A 20,616-nucleotide genomic window follows, 5' to 3' on the forward strand; every position below is an offset into this window, starting at 1 on the left:
CCTCCAAGTCCACTAGAGCATGGTTGCAGAGGAAAGGCTGGAACATTTTGGAGTGGCCATCGCAGTCACCAGACTTAAATCCGATTGAGAACCTCTGGTGGGACTTAAAGAAAGCAGTTGCAGTGCGCAAGCCTAAGAATGTGACTGAACTGGAGGCCTTTGCCCATGAAGAATGGGCGAAGATACCCGTAGATCGCTGCAAGACACTTGTGTCAAGCTATGCTTCACGTTTAAAAGCTGTTATAACTGTAAAAGGATGCTGTACTAAGTACTAAGATTGAATGTCACTTGGGGGTTGAATAAAACTGATAATGCTGTGAGCACAGAAAAGACATTTGTGGTTATTTCATTATAACTGTTATGTTATATTTGTCTGACCTACAAGTGCCTCTTTAATGTAAATGTAAGCAAGATGACTGAATGATCAAAAGCAATGTCAAACTGGCCAAAACACTCAATTTCAGTGGGGGTTGAATAATTTTGGCCACAACTGTATATACAATCTGGTGCACTCTAAGGGTTGAGGAGCAGCCTAGCAATTGGCACACCCTTCTAGGATTCCTCCAGCTATCCTACAAGCTAGAACCCCAATGTTAATCACTCTTCCACTGTCCACACACCCGCACACCAGACACACAACAAACGGTAGCTTGACACCACCCAACAGTTTATCCTCAGACTGGTCTGCTGGGCCACCACACACACACAGATCTCAAACCGAACATATGAAGACACTGCAATACAATACAATCTCTCCAAAGATATGAGCCAGAGCTTAAGTACCCAGAATTCACTTATTCATTTTATGATTTAATATCCCAAAAGTGGGAGGTGCATAAAATATGTACAAAGAAGAAACAATTACATAAAATGCAATAAAAATGCAAAACACAATTGGTTATTGACTATAAAATAAAAAGGAATAAAAACAGAAATAAAACTTTTACCAAGAGTTATCCTGCGACTGGAGCAAGTCAGAGAAAGTCCGCGATTCGTCAGTCAATAGAACCAGCTCTGTACGAATCACACCGTCCATATCTCAGAGTCCTCAATTTATTGAAATATGGATGTAGGCTGGACATTAGCCCTTGGCCAATCAACCCTGGGGGGTGTTCCTGTACCAGCCCACAGGACATTCTGGGTACCGAAGTGCCCAAAGTCGATTGGACCAGGAACAGTTTGAATCACCAAGTCAGGGATTGAATTTCCGACACCAGCGCATCAGTCCGATCACGACAGTACCAATCCCTGTTCAGCTGTCACAATCAGGTGCCATATAACTGTTTTCTGTGTTTCTCTGGGATTCTACAGAAGCTACAAATACAGTTTTACATGCAGATGTAGCATACAGTGTGTCCAATCAGAAGGAAGTATTTTCATCTCTCTGCAACTAATATTTTAGTTTTTATGAGAGATTAAATATATTCCTTTGATCTGTGGATATATATCAGAGCTTGGCAGACAGATCTGAGCCCTCTCCTGGTCTCCTGCTACTTCTCAAAGCCGAAATGGCTAGAGCCCTTCTTTTTAGATTTCTAGAAAGTGGCAAACTGTGACTACATAGGTGAAAATGTTTTATTGGTATCTAGGTGTCACCTCCAGCCTAGAAGCTGCTCTGTCCTTTCAGATGCTAATTAGTGAACATATGTCTCTGACTGAATTCTGAACACTTAACTTATCTTTAATAACATGGAACTAAGCTAGATATACAATGACATATTTCTACTGATTACATCTCAGCTATCTGAATCTTACATTTATGTTACACCCACCTATTCAAGTCAAGGAAGAAGATCCCACCACTGCTTGACATTGATGGAGATTTTTACTGCTTCTATGACCCTGAACTACCTCTACTTAGAGGCATTTCTTTTTTTCTACAAGAAACTCAGTAATACCTATACTTTTGCTAAAACATCTACAATGTTAAAGTGGGAGCAAGATCTAGGTCAAGCCTATCTGGAATCTATATGGCGTGCGGCTCTCGCCTTGACATATAGATCCATGCTATGCACAGACCATTGGGAACTCTTTCCAAAGGTGGTATTTCATGCAAAACAAATGATCAAAAATGTCACCTACTATTTCTAACAAATGCTGGAGAAACTGTGATAATTTCAGAATTTACCCTTTATCCAATACCTCTTTTCATTGAGCTAGTTATCTTCCATCTTAATATTAATGCTATACAATGTAAGGTCAGGACAATTGTCGCTCATATACTTTTATCAGCTAAACTTAGAGTGATTGCAAAGGCTCAAGGTTTTTTACCTTGATGCATGCTATACATGAAGGTAAAAAACCTTCTTTGTGAAGCAGTTCCCCCCAGCCCCCCATTACTCACCTGAGCCCCAATACTCACCTGAGCCCCATCTCAATCAAACGGCTTGCTGGGGACTCTCCCTCCTCATTGGCTGAGACAGCAGAGGGAGCCATTGGCTCTCACTACTGACAATCACAGCCAGTGACCCAATGAAGTGTATGAATGGACACACAGAGCAGCCGTGTGGAAGCTCCCCTTCTTGGGTGCCCCCATAGCAACTTGTTTTGACAGAAGGGAGGGGCCAGGAGTGCAGGCGGGAGACCTGAGAATAGGAGAATCTGGGCTTCTCTGTGAAAAACCATTACAGAGCAGGTAAGTATAACATATTTGTTATTTTAAAAAAAAAGGAGACTTTAGTATCATTTTAATATCAGGAGACACTGGTGCTCCTTATATACCCTGAATATTTCAGACATTATTGCATAGGTAAACCAAAACTGTTCTTTTTTAACATGTATTTGCTATGAAAAATGATAAATTTATTTTAGTATGGGGCTCTTGGCTAGTACACCAGTACTCCTCTATTGACTGATAATTATCTACGGTATGTGGATGTGCTGTGCTCTTATATCTATAGAGCTTACATTTTACTTTGTTACTATCTTTCACCATGATGCCAGTTGTACTGTATAGTTTGTACTCTTTGTGGATTAGTCCATATGGATCACATATTCATCTGTAGTGTAGGCCATTATGCTACACAACAGTTTTGAAAGCAGTAAAATTACAATTCTACAGCTACTCAGTTGACCTTAATTGATACTTGTACTTAAGATCTGTTGTTATTCTCCTGTCTATTGGCCCTACTGGCCACCTCTATGCTTTTTCCACTTACTGTTGTTACTTTTCTTTTTTCTTTTTGGAAAACCTCAATAAAAACTATTGCAAAATAAACAACATGCCACACTAAATTGCATGGGATTGTGGTACTGTGAGATTTGGTGCCCACAAATGCATTGCACTTGAGATCTGTGCAGATCACAAGGGCAGTATGTTCAACCGCAATGCGGAATACATACATGGAATGTGCCTTTCCCGACCCTAAACCAAACGTTTACTGTGAATAAAAATTATATATTATATTCTATCATTTATCCTATTGAAAATTACCTTAACATTATGTTTCTATTACAAAGAATACAAAGTTACGTGTGCTCTTGTTTTATTTTTTATTTTGCTCAATCGCTTGTTGTACACCACTGAAACAAAATAGCAAGCAAAATGAATGAAAATGAAAACAAATATTGATTTAAAAATAAAAAATCAGCAGAAAAAATTAAGGGGAGAAGGGGAGGGAGGGCATCATTAGATCAGAATTTGGTTAACTAAGACTTAAAAAGTGGTTAAATAGAAATACATTTTATTTTTATTTTACTTTTCAGGTTTCTTTAACTGATACCATATGCAGATTAGAAGTCACCCTTGTAGTCTATATATAAATGAAATAGTAAATACAATACATGATTACAATGAATAACTCAGTGACACTTACAGACTATGTGTCATTTTGCATGCAAGGTGCTGCAGTCTGACAGCAGGTAATAGTGGTGGGGGAGAGGAGATGGGTGTAAGAGATACATCCCAAAAACTTTGATTTTTTTTAGGACATGTCTCTTATATGGAAGGTCCTCAAGTCAGAAAGGGATGGGAAATCCACGCACAGGTCATTCTGGAATAATGTCTAGTAGACGGTGGTCAGAAGACAAAATGGTGTCGCTCCATCCAATCTGAATAAAAGTGAAAAGTCAAAGAATTAGTTCCAGTAACAGGATAATATGATAGAACTGAATTGTGGATGTCCAATCTGGAAATGTTACCTTCACTGCTGTACAACTATGTCATTGGTCCACTGAGCTCTGTCTTGTATATACAATGTCAGTGAATGTTATATATCTGAAGAAAAGAAAGAATAAAGTCAGTGTGATGAGTCCAGATGGTGATCACTTACCCTGAGCTGTACAGACAGCCTATGTACAATCCTGATACACACCCCCGAGGAGAGCCGCCTCTTCTACCTATTACAGTAAGGACCCTCCTACATCTAATAAGCCCCACCCTCTCATTATACATTGCTTCTATACAGAATGCAGATTACAGGGAATTTTGGAATATTTTGGCTCCTCTGGATAAAAATGTTGGGATTTTTCCAGGACAGAGTTCTGCTTAGAGGAACCCCCCCTTCCTCCCCCCAAGATCTGCAGAAACCCCAGTTCAGTTTTTTTTAGCTCCTGATCACCCAGTAGTTACACCTTATATTTTTATTGTATTTTATGTTGATCTGAAATATTAAATCACAATGCTGTCCCTCGGAACCATGTCAGCTGACACAATGGGAACATGCAGCCATACCCTTAAAGTAAGATGGTTTTCAGCTTCTATACCCCAATATATCCTTAAAGCATTTATAAAGAATATTTTTTTAAAATAACAAGCATAATATACTTACCTGATCTATATAATGGTATAGCAGAACAGCCCCAAACCTTCCCTTCTGGAGTCCCCCACAAGCATGCTCTTCTCTGTGTGCCACTATAGCGGGCCACTTGATACCAAGCTGGGTTCAGGTATGTATATGGGAAGGTAAGGGGGAAAAACAAATACTGGAAAATGTTTTACCTTATTGCAGAGAATGTACTAAGGATAGAAAACATAGCTTCTCTCAACTTCCTCTCCCATCTGCATTGCCACTATGGTCGCACTCCACCTACAATGGAGAATACAGACTTCACCTGCCTACAAGCACAACCTATTTCCACCTTCAGGAGCTCTGGAGAAGATCAGGCGGTCCCTTAGACTCTGTGCCTTGGCCCTTCCAAGGGCCCTCACCTTCACTGTATGTGTGGGCAGGCCTCATCCCTGTCAGTTTTAATAGGTATTCTTTCTGTCCTAGACTCCTGGTGTACCTCAGCTGTATCCTGTATACCTGTACTCCCTGGGACTCCTGTGTGTCCCTTTGTTTTCATACATATTGTTTTCCATGTTCCAGTAAGCTCAGTATCCTACTGCTGCTAAAATACTCCCATCTACCTGTGAGCCCTGCACCCCAGTGCAGTAAGTGTTTCTTACTTGTATTCCATGTTCTGCCTGCCTATAAGACTAGAACCCGAGCTGTAGCTTTTATGGGTGCACTTTTAAGAGGGGCTCTGTGATTAGCTGGATGTTTGGTCCCCAAAGGGTTCTCAAGCATGGTCTGTGATGGAAGAAGCTGTAGAGTTCCTGAGAATGGGGGAGGATAACATCTTAGAGGAAGAAGATAGTGACACCACTCAAGAGGAGCCCAGGGAAAGAAGGGGGATAAGAGCACCCAAGAGATTGACTTATGTTTTGAGAGAGAGCTCTGAAGAAGCCTTCCCTGCTAGCCAAAATTCCCATTTACAGTCTATTGGAATGCATTGAAAAATCTGTAAGCCCCTCTGCTGACACCATCCCTGAGGAGGTCTTCAAACCCATGGCCTTGCCTCTTGATCAAACAGAGTCTGCTAATCATTGGTGGGAGTCATTTCTGCAGAAGTTGAATAATAATGAACACCTGCCACTTGTTGTTCCTCCTGACTAAGTTGGTTATTTTTTTCTTGCTGAATGTATATATGTTGTATCAAACATTGTCAGTGTGCTTGTTTTTTGGGGACCAAAGACTTTAATTGGGGGGAGTGTGTAGCACCTGCTACAATGTCAGCTGCAGTATGTTGAAACAGACACAAGATGGCAGTGTCCTGCAACTTAGTGACAACTTAGTGACACACACTCTGGTAAAGGCTTTATGGATCCTATAGGCTGAAATGCAGGACTTTGTTAGAAAGCTTCTAATTGGGAGACCCAGAAGAGCTGGCGTGTGGGCAAAGGCATATGAATGTGGAAGCCCGGGAACAGGAACAGGAAACAAGAGGGGACAGAGCTGGAGAGCAGAATCAGAGAGAGAGAGTTGTGCTGACTGCTGAAGAACCAGAGCTAGAGAGAGGAGAAGCAAGGAGGAGTCGCTGACCGCTAGCCTTGCCACCCTGTTTAGCGAGACAGTCTGCCAGCAGGTGACCCGGAGCATGTTGAATGGACGGAAAACTGCAAGTGGGGCTGGAGAACCTGTGGGGGCCCCATCCACTGAGAGAGAGAGACAACCAGGACCGGCTGAAAGCCACAGATCGGGTGAGAGAGTCCCATACACCATTTAAGCAAGAGAACACTGACATTCTCCTCATATCTGCTACTTTTCCTGCACACAGTTGTGGACATTGCATTCAGTTAACATGTGTTGTGGCCTAGTTCCCACAGCCGATACAGTTGAACCTATTTGCAGCACAGACCAGTCATCAGAGCTGACAAGCCTCACTGCTAGTTTGGCATCTTACTCACCTAAAGCTGCCTTTTCTCAGTGCATTAAAGGAGACACCATCCAAGTCAAGTGCCACTTAAAGGGAAAGTACTTGTCTTTCTTTCTCCCTTCCCTTGCATTAATCCTTTGAGGTACAGTCACCTTCATCCCTCCATACTTGTGCACCAACTGGGCCCCAACAAGTGTGCAAAAGATTCCTCACTGCATTTCAAGGGGCATTAACTATCCTGGTCAAAGAGCTCAATCCCAGATTTAAACCTTGCCATCAGATTCTGGGGTCCCAAAGTAAGATAGCTCAATCTTTGGTAGTTTTCCTTGCTCACTGGGGAATAGCAACACCTCAGATTGGAGGTGTTAGGTTAGTTTCTGAAAGCAGGCCTGCTAACTCTGATTGAGATTCTGCTGTATGTGTAGTCTCTTTACTTAAGGTGACAATTTCTATTACACTCACCTATACTACTTTGTGCTGTTTAACCAGGCTTACATTGAAGCCTAATACAAACATTATACCAGGTTACCCTAATCTGTGTGTGAGTGTACTTTCTGGAGGTAATTTACACTGGTTAAAAGAGTACTGTGGTTTCACCAGGGGTTGGGCTTTCAGAGAGGGGTCCAGAATGACAGGGAGCCTGAAAATAACTTAGCAACTCCTAAGGGGGAAGTGTTAAAAATGTCTTGATTAACAAAGATTTTTGCCAAAATCCTAGCTAACAGGCTCAAATCTCTCCTTTGTGGACTAAACAGGGTTTACAACAATGAGAGTTGAGGGAAAATACTATTAGAACTCTGGACTTGGTATCACATACTCTGCTGCAGGCAAAACCATTACCAAGGCCTTTAACCGAATAGACTGTTCCTGGTGTTTACTCTCCAAAATATTGGCCTTCTCTCTAATATGCAAATGTGGATACGATTGCTCTATTCCACTCTATTGGCAGTAAGTAAATAGCATTCTTTCAGAAAGGTTCAGCATCAACAATGGTGCCTGTCAGGGTTATAACCTCTCTCTTACCTATTTTTATTTTTAGTGTCAAACCTTTTCTTCAAATGATCAGATTTAACCCAGATATTCAAGACTTCACTGTAGGTAACACATCACATAAAGTAGCAGTTTATGCCAACAAGTTGTGGTTTTATTTGACCCAGCCCTGGATATCCCTTCTTACACTTCTTAGTGAATTACAGATTTTTCACTACCTCTCTAATGACGAGCTTAAGGTTCACAAGTTCAGACTGAACTTGTCTGTTCAGGTGTTGGAATAAGAGATTGTAGTGGTAGAAGTTTCCACAGCACCTCTTTAAGGGGATCATTGTTTGTTCCCTCTTAGATAGTAGCTGAACTCTGCCAATCCCCCTTTTATCAGGGATCCAAAAGTGTGGCCAGCCAGTAATGGTTCTTTTCCTTCATGACCTGAATACTGCAGTCCTTTTGCAGACATTTCAGCTTGAAAATGTTAATTCATCACAAATACCACAGAAGAAGACAACAGAGTCCTTAACGATATTACTTTCCTTACCCATGTACAACTGTTAGACATTGGGAAGAGTGAAATATTCCTCTGGAAGCCTGCCTAATTCCCTTTTCCTCCTTACTGCCAGCAACCCAACCCTCCTTGTACTTCGCCCCTAACTCCTGCTGATTCTGCCTCATAATAATAAATGTAAAAAAGCAAAGGATCCTGATGATACAGCTGGAAATCTTCCTCTTCTTCCTGTTGATGTGCCTCCATTGTGGTATATCACACCACAAATGATATGCTCCAGCAGGAACACCAGAGGGTTCATGTCACTATTCCTTACTTTGTCACGGGTCATCAATTTGTTGGTGTATTTAAACCAAGACAAGAAGTCACTGATGTGGTGAAAATAATCCCATCTACCCAAAGCCTGTACTTGTCACATACTCTCAGATACTTGTTGATGATCAGCTGCTCATGGAGCAGCCACTGCAACATGGTCAATGTTGAGTTCAAGAGCACAGTTGGATTGCATATCAGTCTGTTGGCATGCAGCCTGTGTTGCCACTGGATTGCTGCCAGGGGAACACTAGCAGAGTATAACTAAGTAAAGTGGTCACACATTCTTCTAGCCTGCTGCAGGACATCCTGGAAATCAGGGTACCTAATCAGGAAAGGTTGCACCATGACGTTCAAGACATGTTCCTGGCAAGGTATGAGTGTGAGATTTCCCTGCCAAAGGGTGGAATGTAGGTTGTCCTGGTTGCTTGTCAGGCCTCATGTTACTGTGGTCCAGGCACTATCCATAGGAAAGCTCTAAGATAGAGACCTACCGCTGAGAAGGGCAGATTGAATTGCATTTACTCACCCTTTTATTTATTTATTTCTTTATTTCAGGTACTTATATAGCGCCATCAATTCATGCAGCACTTTATACACACACATATATATTGTACATTCACATTAGTCCCTAACCCTCAAGGGGCGTACAATCTAAGGGCCCTAACTCACATTCATACATGCACATACTATGGACAATTTACACAGGAGCCAATTCACCTACCAGCATGTCTTTGGAGTGTGGGAGGAAACTGGAGTACCCGGAGAAAACCCACGCAGGCACAGGGAGAACATGCAAACTCCAGGCAGGTGGTGCTGTGGTTGGGATTTGAACCAACGGCCCGAGTACTGCCAGGCGGACGTGCTAACCACTAAGCCACTGTGCTGCCCACTGTGACTGGAGGAGGTAAAAGTGACTGTGTTGCCACCTAAACCAACATGCAAGATATGGGGCATCACCACCAGCTCCAGTGAGATGACCTGTCCTACATCCTTCCCAGTTGCTACCAGCTGCCAGCAAATTGAAACAGAGCGCTGTGAAGAAGATGTAATGTCCCTGCCCATGCTTACTGGATGACCTGCATTAACAGCATTGTCCAGCAACATGGAAACATGACCTTCCACATGCTGGTGGAGGGCAGGGATGGTCTTCTAGAGAAAATAATCGTAGCTGGGTACCCACTACCATAATACAGCACAGGCAGAAAAACTCAAAGGGGGCAGACTCCATGAGCTGGAAAAGGAGCAGCTACACAGCCAGCAGTTTTGCCAAGCTGGTATTGAGACTCTAGGCATGGGAGTGTGTTGCCTCATGGCAGAGGATGCATATCACAGTGGTGCTGTTTGCAGATATATATGGTCCAGACAGAGGAGCTCCTTGGAGAAGCCATGGAAATAGCAGTTGCCTGTACCTGCATTGTCATCTAATGGAAAAGCGTGGCTACTCCTCTGCAAGCAGCCCCTGGAAATGATCCTTCCTTGCTGATGTTCTGCCTCTGATCCACTTTTCTCCTCTACAATATTTGGCATCCAGGTAAAGTCTGCCATCTCAATGCCCCACCCTCCTGAACACTGGAGCCAATTTGGCAGTAAGCTGCATCTGCAGATTCATCATTGGGAAGTGTTGCTCCCTGCCTGATGTCCCCTCCTTCTATGATCCTGGCATGCTCTTCTCTACTCCAACATCTGATAACAGGAATTCTTGTGCATCCTACTGCAGGAAATGAATGAAATACATTCACAGACTCCTCCATGTCAGTTTGTGGGGCTATGGTGGGGATAACAAAAAAAGAACATGAATAAAGAAAAAACCTGGGATGGAGGAAGAAAGAAAAGGTGGACTTTGTCCACGTTCCACTACCTTCTCCCCTTGCTCTGGCTATATAATATGGCCACTTTCAGTCAGTAAAAGCAGAGGTGGTGAGGCCTGACCAATTCTTTGTCCTGCAGAGCTTGCTCATCCCCTACTACCTCCATCTGCAGATCATCTGCTCCTTCTCTCTGACATATTTACTAAAGAGGCTCGTCTAAGTTTAACCAGTTTAGGACCGTCCTATAGCAGATATGCTGCTACAGGGTGGCCGTTATGTGCAAAATCATGTGTATATATATCTATGTGATTTTGCACTTCCTGGTTTCATGGGTGCACAAAAACCACCAGTGTGCCGATCAGCCTGTGCCAGCCAATGGATGAGCACTGGCATATGCTGCTTGGTTTGGAGAGTGGCAGGACACAGCTTCTGCTCTATGTAAACAAGGCACAGCTGTGTCCTGTCAGCAGCAATCTCATGGATTTTGTTTCCCTATGAAGCAGGGACAAAAATCCAGCACATCCCTAGTAAAAACAGCACATAGTACACAACAAACACACTGGCTAGGCACACAATCAACCCTTTGATTACTCTAGATGTTTAACCCCTTCCGAGCCAGTGTCATTATTACAGTGACAGTGTATATTTTTAGCACTGATCACTCTATTAGGGTCACTGGTTCCCACAGTGTCAGATTGTCCGCCGCAATATCACAGTCCTGCTATAAGTAGCTGATCATTACTAGTATATATATATAAAAAAAAAAATCCAGTGTATATACCATAGTTTGTAGATGCTGTAACGTTTTTGCAAACCAATATATACTTATTTGGATTTTTACAAAAAATATGTAGCAGAATGCATATTTGCCTAAATTTATGAATAAATTGGATTTATTTAAATTTTGTTTTTTTTTTTCAAAATTGGCAATCTTTTTTTGTTTATATTGTAAAACAAAAAAACAGTGGTGATCAAATACCACCAAAAGAAAGCTCCATTTGTGGGAAAAAAATTCCGTAAATTTCATTTATGTACAGCAATGCATGACCGCATAATTGTCAGCTAAAGTAATGCAGCACCATATTGCAAAAAATGCCCTGGTCAGGAAGGGGGGGGGGGGAATCCTCTGGAGGGCAAGTGGTTAATGTCTGCTGCAGCAATAGAGGGATTGAGAATGTGCTGCTTTGTTGCACTAAACGTTATTTGGTGATGTGCTGCAAAGGGCAGCTTTTCCTGTGTCAGTAACAAGTTTATTCTGACCCCAAGAAAATAAATAAATAAGAACTGATTAATCAAAATACCTGTTAGGTAAAAAAAAATTCTATATAAATGTGAACTAAACAAAAAATGAAAGAAAATCAATAAAACACCCAAAAATTGCAAAGGGGACCTCAAAAGCTGAACAGCAACATACAAAAAAGGACTGATATGTCTATTCCCTGTGGGAAACAAAAGGGGGTTACACAATAGGATGTAGTCCATCACAATGCAATTCACAGTAAAATAGAACAATACAACAGAGCACAGAATATCATCAGTCTCTCTTAGAAATCACACAATCTCACACTATCAACTGTCCCTATTTACTCCTGACAAATGCTGCCTGGAACACAGAGTTTTGGAGTGGCTCATAACAAAACCCCCATTGCTTGCCTTATAAGCCTCCTGACTTAAGTTCACAGGCAAGGAAGTGCATTATTGGCAGTTGGTTTCTATATGGCAAACAGCCTCATTAGTTCACCATGTCTGCAAATGAGTTGGGTTCACCACAAACACATGGTCAACCTGAACCTAAAGCTTATCCCTACAGAAGGCAGGAAGGAACTTTTTGCACCAGGAGAAAAAGAAATGTACCTTTTGCATAGACAAAGGGTTTGTTACAGTAAGAGCCTTGAACATGTGGAGGAGATCTCAGCTTGAGCTGGTTCAAGGCAATGAAGTTCATTGTTGCAAAAAAGATTTGCAGGTGTCTCTAAATGTACCAGATATTTTCCTGTGTAGGTCAGGCTTACATACTCATAACGAATATCCTGCCAAGAGTGTTGTTTTACTTGCAAATGGTACCAATTGGCCTTGTGCGGTCCTTTTTCTTGTGCCTCAATAGCCTCTTTATCCAATTTGTGTGAAGTAAGAAAAGAGCACTTAGAGCCCTTTCCATTTTGAAAAAAGTCTAAGCACCCGGGAGGCATGGGTATCCTGGATATTTTACGCTACTATGAAACTATTGCTCTTCAACGCATCCTAGACGGGCAGTCATGTTAAAAGGAAGTTGTGTGTGCCCCTAGAGAAATTCTTAGCTAGACCAAAGTTGTCTCATGCCTCATGGTTGGATCATGTCCATCGAGGTCTGCCTGTCTCGCGTCTCCCAACACAGCCCATGCCCTACATCTATGAGGCCACTTGAATGCTCAAGGCACCTTGTTGCCTCCACTTTGAGGCTTTCCCTGGTTTCTCCCCGTAGCTGTGGAAGGGGAGATCATATGTGGCAGTTTCTGCCAAGATGAAGGCCTCCTGTCCCTGGATGTCCTGAGAGAGCAATACGAGAGATTCCCTATTGATTCATGGCGCTATAGATAATTGCACCACTATATAGGTAGTTTAACTCTTAAGCTTCGCTTCCCATCCACCCTTACACCTTTTCAACAATTTCAGTATGTGCTACTCACGTTTCAGTACCCCACTCCATTTTGGTACTCTACAAAATACTTCAGATGGCCTCTCCCTCTAGAACGCCACTATTCATCTGAAAATGGGAGATAGATCTGCAACATGTCTTTTCTGAACCCCAATGTGAGCATTTATATTGATTGACTCACTCCAGCTCGGTGGACACCAAAATGCAGGAAAATAGCTATAAATTGCTTATGTGCTGGTATACTATGCCCGCCAGGCTGGCAGTGACTTATCTTTCCCACCCTAGATCCTGTTGAAGATGATATGGCCAGCAAGGTATGTTCCTGCATATTTGGTGGGAGTGCTCTAAATGTCGCCTATTCTGGCAGGATGTTAGGGCTCAAATTAATCTTATTGAGGATGTTGATATTCCTGCTTTACTAATTCATTGCTTGTTATTGTTCATCTTCCCTCCATTCCAATCAGCCACTATAAAAAGAGTGTCCTACCACACCTTCTAAATGCAGCTCAGCATCTGATTCCTGTATATTGGAAAATGCCTCAGGTTCCTGGCAGAGGGGACTGGGTAAAGCTGGCATCTCATATTATGGAAGCTGAAGAGTGGATGGTGCAATGCCATGACAGATATGATAAGTTTTATTCCATTTGGGCCTCAGTTCTGGGCTCCCTAAGACATGACTGTAGGCACCATCTGACTCCTGTGTGTGTAGTTTAGGCAGGTCCATTTGATTCATCACTACTGCCCAACTTAAGGTTGCATCGGAAACCGTACCATTTTTTTCTTTTCATTTTCCTTGAATTGGATCTGGCGCATTATATACTCTTTTTTGTCTTGGTCATCTTTATTTCTTTTTTTGTAATCATGTCTCAATAGTGTGCATCTCTGACTACCTTCTGCTCTGTACTGCGCCCATGGGGCACTGACTTTATATGATTGCTCGTGTATATATTATTCTGAAAGACAAAATTTATATTTGTAAGACAACATCTTTCTAAAATAAAGATTACATAAAAAAAAAGTACCAAATATGAAGAGTTTCTAATAGGTTTAAGAAGTATCTAGAGATGAGCGAATCGAACATGACGAAGTGGAATTCGTTCCGAAGATTTGGAAAAATTTGATTCGCGACGAATCCGAAGATTAGCAAACTTCGGATGCACGAATCGAATTTTCCCAAAAATGGCGGCGACGTGTGTGGCGACGGAGAAAATGGACAGAGAAGATGGGGCTGGGATCTCTGGGAAGGCGCGCAGACAAGGCGCGCTGACCCATAATGCCATAATGCATTCATGACATGTGATCGCATTAGCCAATCAGCAGCCAGCCAGCACTGTGTAATGGTGGAGCTATAAATCGCGGCCATCTTAGAATTCTCCATTAGCCTCCGGTCATTCAAGAGAGACAGACCTGTGTGTATGAAGGGACAGAGTTAGGGCCACAGAGACTTTAGAACCACAGAATCGTTACTCAGGGACACAGAATCGGTACTCAGGGACACAGAATCGTTACTCAGGGACACAGAATCGTTACTCAGGGACACAGAATTGTTACTCAGGGACACAGAATTGTTACTCAGGGACACAGAATCGTTACTCAGGGACACAGAATCGTTACTTAGGGCCACAGCTATCAAAGAATTGAAAATTTAAAGTGACATACACCCTTTTTTTTTTTGGTGGCTGTCGTGCACAGTTGGTGCTGCAGTTTGCCGATTGTGCAAAATAAACTGACTACACGCCGGCTGGCGGTAATATTTTTTGGGTGATTAGTGCATTCCAGTGACATAAACGTACAGTTTCCAGCCAACGGCAAGCTGCAATTGTCCGATTGTGCTAAATAAACTGACTTTCTGCTTCACAACCACTATTGTACGTTCAAAGAGTTAGATCCATTTACACGCCGGGTGGCGGTAATATTTTTTGGGTGATTAGTGCATTCCAGTGACATAAACGTACAGTTTCCAGCCAACGGCAAGCTGCAATTGTCCGATTGTGCTAAATAAACTGACTTTCTGCTTCACAACCACTATTGTACGTTCAAAGAGTTAGATCCATTTACACGCCGGGTGGCGGTAATATTTTTTGGGTGATTAGTGCATTCCAGTGACAGAAACGTACAGTTTCCAGCCAACGGCAAGCTGCAATTGACCGATTGTGCAAAATAAACTGACTTTCTGCTTCACAACCACTATTGTACGTTCAAAGAGTTAGATCCATTTACACGCCGGGTGGCGGTAATATTTTTTGGGTGATTAGTGCATTCCAGTGACATAAACGTACAGTTTCCAGCCAACGGCAAGCTGCAATTGTCCGATTGTGCTAAATAAACTGACTTTCTGCTTCACAACCACTATTGTACGTTCAAAGAGTTAGATCCATTTACACGCCGGCTGGCGGTAATATTTTTTGGGTGATTAGTGCATTCCAGTGACATAAACGTACAGTTTCCAGCCAACGGCAAGCTGCAATTGACCGATTGTGCTAAATAAACTGACTTTCTGCTTCACAACCACTATTGTACGTTCAAAGAGTTAGATCCATTTACACGCCGGGTGGCGGTAATATTTTTTGGGTGATTAGTGCATTCCAGTGACATAAACGTACAGTTTCCAGCCAACGGCAAGCTGCAATTGACCGATTGTGCTAAATAAACTGACTTTCTGCTTCACAACCACTATTGTACGTTCAAAGAGTTAAATCCATTTACACGCCGGGTGGCGGTAATATTTTTTGGGTGATTAGTGCATTCCAGTGACATAAACGTACAGTTTCCAACCAATGGCAAGCTGCAATTGACCGATTGTGCTAAATAAACTGACTTTCTGCTTCACAACCACTATTGTACGTTCAAAGAGTTAAATCCGGTTTTATTTTTGGGGTGCTTATTGAATTAAAGAGTATGTCAGACAACACGCAGAGGAGTGGCAGAGGAGGCAATGTTTCAGGAGCGAGCAGACGTGGCAGCAGAGGAAGGGGTCGAGGCAGCACTAGTCACAGCCAGAAGCCAGTGCTCCCGGTGTCATCCAGCGGTCGTGTCTCCACCGACAACCCTGCCGTCATCGATTGATTGGCTCGGTCGTCTTCCTCTTCCCAGGTCACCTCTGACACCTACAGCCAACGGTCGGTGGGTACGTCAGACACAACCGTTAGTTGGCATGGCCCGGGAGCAAGCCCACTGAAATCACGTGTCCTCGACCTGCCCCTGTCCTTTGGTGTTCCCTCACCAAGCGAAGTATCGCATGCTGTGGGCTCAGCCCCACTGTACAGTGAGGAAGAGCTAACAGAGGGCGGTCAGGAACGGGGGGAGACATCCGCCTCTTCAGCAGCCAGGCGAAGAAGTACTGGCGAGGAGAGTGGCTCGGTAGCCGGTCTAGAGACAGGTCTGTCTCCTGACCCACACGCAGCCGAGGGGGCTAGTAGTGACGCGGAGACCCTAATTGATGATGATGAGGCCTATCGCACTTGGCAGCCTCGTCGTCATCAGGCTATTGCTTCCGCATCATCAGGAGAAGAGGGTGCCAGCTTGCCAGCGAGAAAAACAGTCGGTGGGTTGCCCAGGAGGCAGCAGGGTCGCAGCAGTGTCAGTGGAGCCAAACGGCCACGGAGTAGAGCACCAGCTCCACTGCAGCCTACCACCACGGCCAGTAGTGGTGCCGGTGTGCACGGAGGAAGTAGCAGTCAGCCAGTGAGGAGTAGCGGGGGCAAAGTTTCCTACTCGGCGGTGTGGCAATTTTTTGTCAATCCGCCCGAGGAAGTAAACGTAGCCGTATGTCGACTATGTGGCCAGAAAGTCAAGCGTGGCCAGGGGGCCAATGTTGGGACTACAGCGTTGCGTCAGCATATGCAGCGTCGCCATTCGGTGGCCTGGGAAAACCGTGATAAAGATACGGCAGTTCTGCCTGCCCCAGCCCCCGCTCCATCACCCGCTCCGTTACTTGCTCCGTCACCCGACATCAATCGCCCTCTATCAGCCAGTCAAGGCTCCAACACCTCTGCTGAGGGGAGTTGTCGCTCGTTGGCATCTTCCGCTCGTTCAGATGCTCCTTCTCCTGCTACTCCTCTTCACGGATTCCGTCAGCAGTCTTTTTTGGAATCCGTTTCCAAGAGACAACAGTTTGCGAGCACGCACCCGACGGTGCAAAAGCTGAACGTCCTCCTGTCCAAGTTGCTGGTGCTGCAGTCCCTCCCTTTCCAAGTGGTGGACTCAGCACCTTTCCGAGAAATGATGGCTTGTGCCGAGCCGCGGTGGAGAGTGCCAAGCCGGCATTTCTTCGCCAAAAAGGCAGTGCCAGCCCTGCATTCACATGTAGAAGAGATGGTGAGCCAGTCTTTGAGCATGTCGGTCTCTGCCAAAGTGCACGGCAGCGCCGACGTGTGGAGCTGTAACTACGGTCAGGGACAGTACATGTCATTTGCGGCCCACTGGGTGAACGTGGTGCCGGCACAGCCGCACCAGCAACTTGGACAGGTCACGCCGCTTTTGCCTCCACGTTTGCACGTCCTTGGTCCAGCAAAGATGTCCGCCTCTACCACCTCTTCTTACGCCGTGTCCTCAGCCGCCACCCCCGTGCCAAGTCCCATTACCCGACCGGCATATCACATGTGCAGGGCGCAACGGTGTCACGCTGTGCTGCACCTGGTATGCCTTGGCGAACGTAGTCACACAGGGGAGGAACTTCTGAGTGTAATGAACAGAGAAATCGACAGATGGCTGTCTCCGTGCAAACTGAAAATCGGAACCATGTTGACCGACAACGGAAAGAACATGGTGTCTGCTCTGCGTCAAGGAAGGTTGTGCCATGCGCCATGCATGGCTCACGTGTTCAATCTGGTTGTCAAGCGGTTCCTAAAATCCACCATCCCACTGCAAGACATCCTTAAAATGTCACGTAAACTTTGCATGCATTTCAGCCATTCCTACACCGCAAAGCACACCCTCCTTGAGCTGCAGCGGCAGAACGGAATTCCACAGCATCGCCTGATCTGCGACGTTGCAACAAGGTGGAATTCAACCCTACATATGTTAGACCGCCTTTACGAGCAGCGAAAGGCCATCACCGATTTCCTGATGTTACAAGCGGATAAAGGTACTCCCCTGTGTAACTTAGATGTCAGCCATTGGCAGCTCATGCGTGACACCTGCCGCTTGCTCAGGCCCTTTGAGGAGGCCACGCTATTCGTGAGTCGGCAGGACTATGGGATGAACGACGTCATTCCTCTGTTGCACGTCCTGGAACAAATGCTGTTAACAATGGCTGGTCAGGGTGCAGTAGACGTGGCGCACAGATCTCAACACCACATGACCCCTGTGGGGGCAGGACAGGAAGAAGAGGAGGAGGTAGAGGAGGACATTGGTGCTCAGGAATTATTGAGTGAAATGGGTGGTTTTTCCACTCAGCGGACAGGAGTGGAGGAGCAGGAGCATCTGGCAGAGGAGGAGGAGGAGACAGAGGACCCAGACGCACCGTGGCAGTATGCTGTGGAGATGGAGGCAGGGAGTCCCTCGCATTCCTTGGCACAAATGGCCCATAGCATGCTCGGTTGCTTGCGTAGCGACAGCCGAATAATAACCATCAGACAGAGGGATGACTTTTGGCTGTCCACCTTGTTGGACCCTCGCTACCGTTCAAAAATGGTGGCCTTTTTCACACCTGCTGAGAGGGAGGCCAAAATAACGTACTATAAAAACCACCTATGTAGTCAGTTGGTCTCTGCCTTTCTGCGCCAACGTCCATCCTCAGACACTCTGCCATGGGCCCCTGTTCCGCCTCCTCATGCTGCTGCCAGGCCCGTAATCTGCCATGTGCCCCCGTACCGACTCCTCATGCTGCTGCCAGGCCCGTAATCTGCCATGGGCCCCTGTACCGCCTCCTCATGCTGCTGCCAGGTCCAGAGTGTGTCATGGGTCCCTGTACGGCCTCCCATTGCTGCTGTCTCCATCGCCACACTCTGCCATGTGCCACTTTCAGGTCTCCTCACACTGCTGGTGGGTTCCATTTTGTCATAGGGTGCTGTATGGCCTCCCATTGCTGCTGCCTCCACCGCCACACTGTGGCTCCATACTCTGGTTTTGGCCCCGTGACTGCCCAAATGAGTGAAGTGTGCGGTGATTCTAAGATCGACGGCACTCATCTGCATGTCATACTGACTGACAGTATTATTTCTCTTCCCCAGCAGACTCCAAGGGCATTTAAATTAAAGGTACAGTGTTCTGCACTAATATAAAGGCTCTCTGAAGCCTAGAAACACCCTTTTTATAAGTTAAATTCGCAGCGAATATATTCGGATCGAAGCGAATTTTTTTGGCGAATTCGGCGAATCAGCCGAACCAAATTTTTGAATAATTCGCTCATCTCTAGAAGTAACAATAAGGATGCCTTCCTCTGGATCATCTGCTGGTTTAGGTTCCTTGGGGAGCAGAGCAAGCATCATGTCCATATAAAGTATCCACCAGAGGTGACTGCCAAAGGTGAAGTTTGGCACAGCAGTGGTCATCTGGTCTTAAAGGGTTACAGTGGGGCAAAAAAGTATTTAGTCCGCCACCAATTGTACAAGTTCTCCCACTTACAAAGATGAGAGAGGCCTGTAATTGGCATCATAGGGAGACCTCAACTATGAGAGACAAAATGAGAAAACAAATCCAGACAATCACATTGGCTGATTTGGAAAGAATTTATTTGCAAATTATGGTGGAAAATAAGTATTTGGTCACCTACAAACAAACAAGATTTCTGGCTCTCACAGACCTGTACCTTCTTCTTTAAGAGGCTCCTCTGTCCTGCACTCATTACCTGTATCAATGGCACCTGTTTGAACTTGTTATCAGTATAAAAGACACCTGCCCACAACCTCAAACAGTCACACTCCAAACTCCACTATGGTGAAGACCAAAGAGCTGTCGAAGGACACCAGAAACAAAATTGTAGACCTGCACCAGGCTGGGAAGACTGAATCTGCAATAGGCAAGCAGCTTGGTGTGAACAAATCAACGGTGGGAACAAAAAATTGGAAAATGGAAGACATACAAGACCGCTGATAATCGCCCTCGATCTGGGGCTCCACACAAGATCTCACTCCGTGGGGTCAAAATGATCACAAGAACGGTGAGCAATAATCTCAGGACCACACAGGGGGACCTAGTGAATGACCTGCAGAGAGCTGGGACCAACGTAACAAAGGCTACCATCAGTAACACACTATGCCGCCAGGGACTCAGATCCTGCAGTGCCAGACGTGTCCCCCTGCTTAAGCCAGTACATGTCTGGGCCCGTCTGAAGTTTGCTAGAGAGCATTTGGATGATCCAGAAGAGGATTGGGAGAATGTCATATGGTCAGATGAAACCAAAATAGAACTGTTTGGTAGAAACACATCTCGTCGTGTTTGGAGGAGAGAGAATGCTGAGTTGCATCCAAAGAACACCATACCTACTGTGAAGCATGGGGGTGGCAACATCATGCTTTGGGGCTGTTTCTCCGCAAAGGGACCAGGACGACTGATCCATGTACAGGACAGAATGAATGGGGCCATGTATCGTGAGATTTTGAGTGCAAACCTCCTTCCATCTGAAAGCGCATTGAAGATGAAACGTGGCTGGGTCTTCCAACATGACAATGATCCCAAACATACCGCCCGGGCAACGAAGGAGTGGCTTCAAAAGCAGCATTTCAAGGTCCTGGAGTGGCCTAGCCAGTCTCCAGATCTCAACCCCATAGAAAACCTTTGGA

At 44.8% G+C, this 20,616-nt stretch overlaps 1 protein-coding gene across 1 annotated transcript in view; it reads right to left on the bottom strand.

The window, feature by feature from the left end:
- Positions 1 to 3,473: 3,473 nt before the first annotated feature.
- Positions 3,474 to 20,616, bottom strand: part of LOC149438024 (NACHT, LRR and PYD domains-containing protein 3-like) — a 56,745-nt gene continuing 39,602 nt past the window's right edge. Inside the window, exons 5-6 of the mRNA XM_089660317.1 lie at positions 4,141 to 4,216; positions 3,474 to 4,050 (exon numbers count right to left, since the gene is read on the bottom strand). Of these exons, the coding sequence (XP_089516443.1) occupies positions 4,162 to 4,216 (55 nt within the window). The 3' untranslated portion in view covers positions 3,474 to 4,050; positions 4,141 to 4,161. The remainder of the gene's footprint in view (positions 4,051 to 4,140; positions 4,217 to 20,616) is intronic.

Source organism: Staurois parvus, unplaced genomic scaffold (genome assembly GCF_062004578.1).
Source record: "Staurois parvus isolate SC_StPar_1 unplaced genomic scaffold, SC_StPar_1.0 ptg001224l, whole genome shotgun sequence".
Taxonomy (NCBI): Eukaryota; Metazoa; Chordata; class Amphibia; order Anura; family Ranidae; genus Staurois; species Staurois parvus.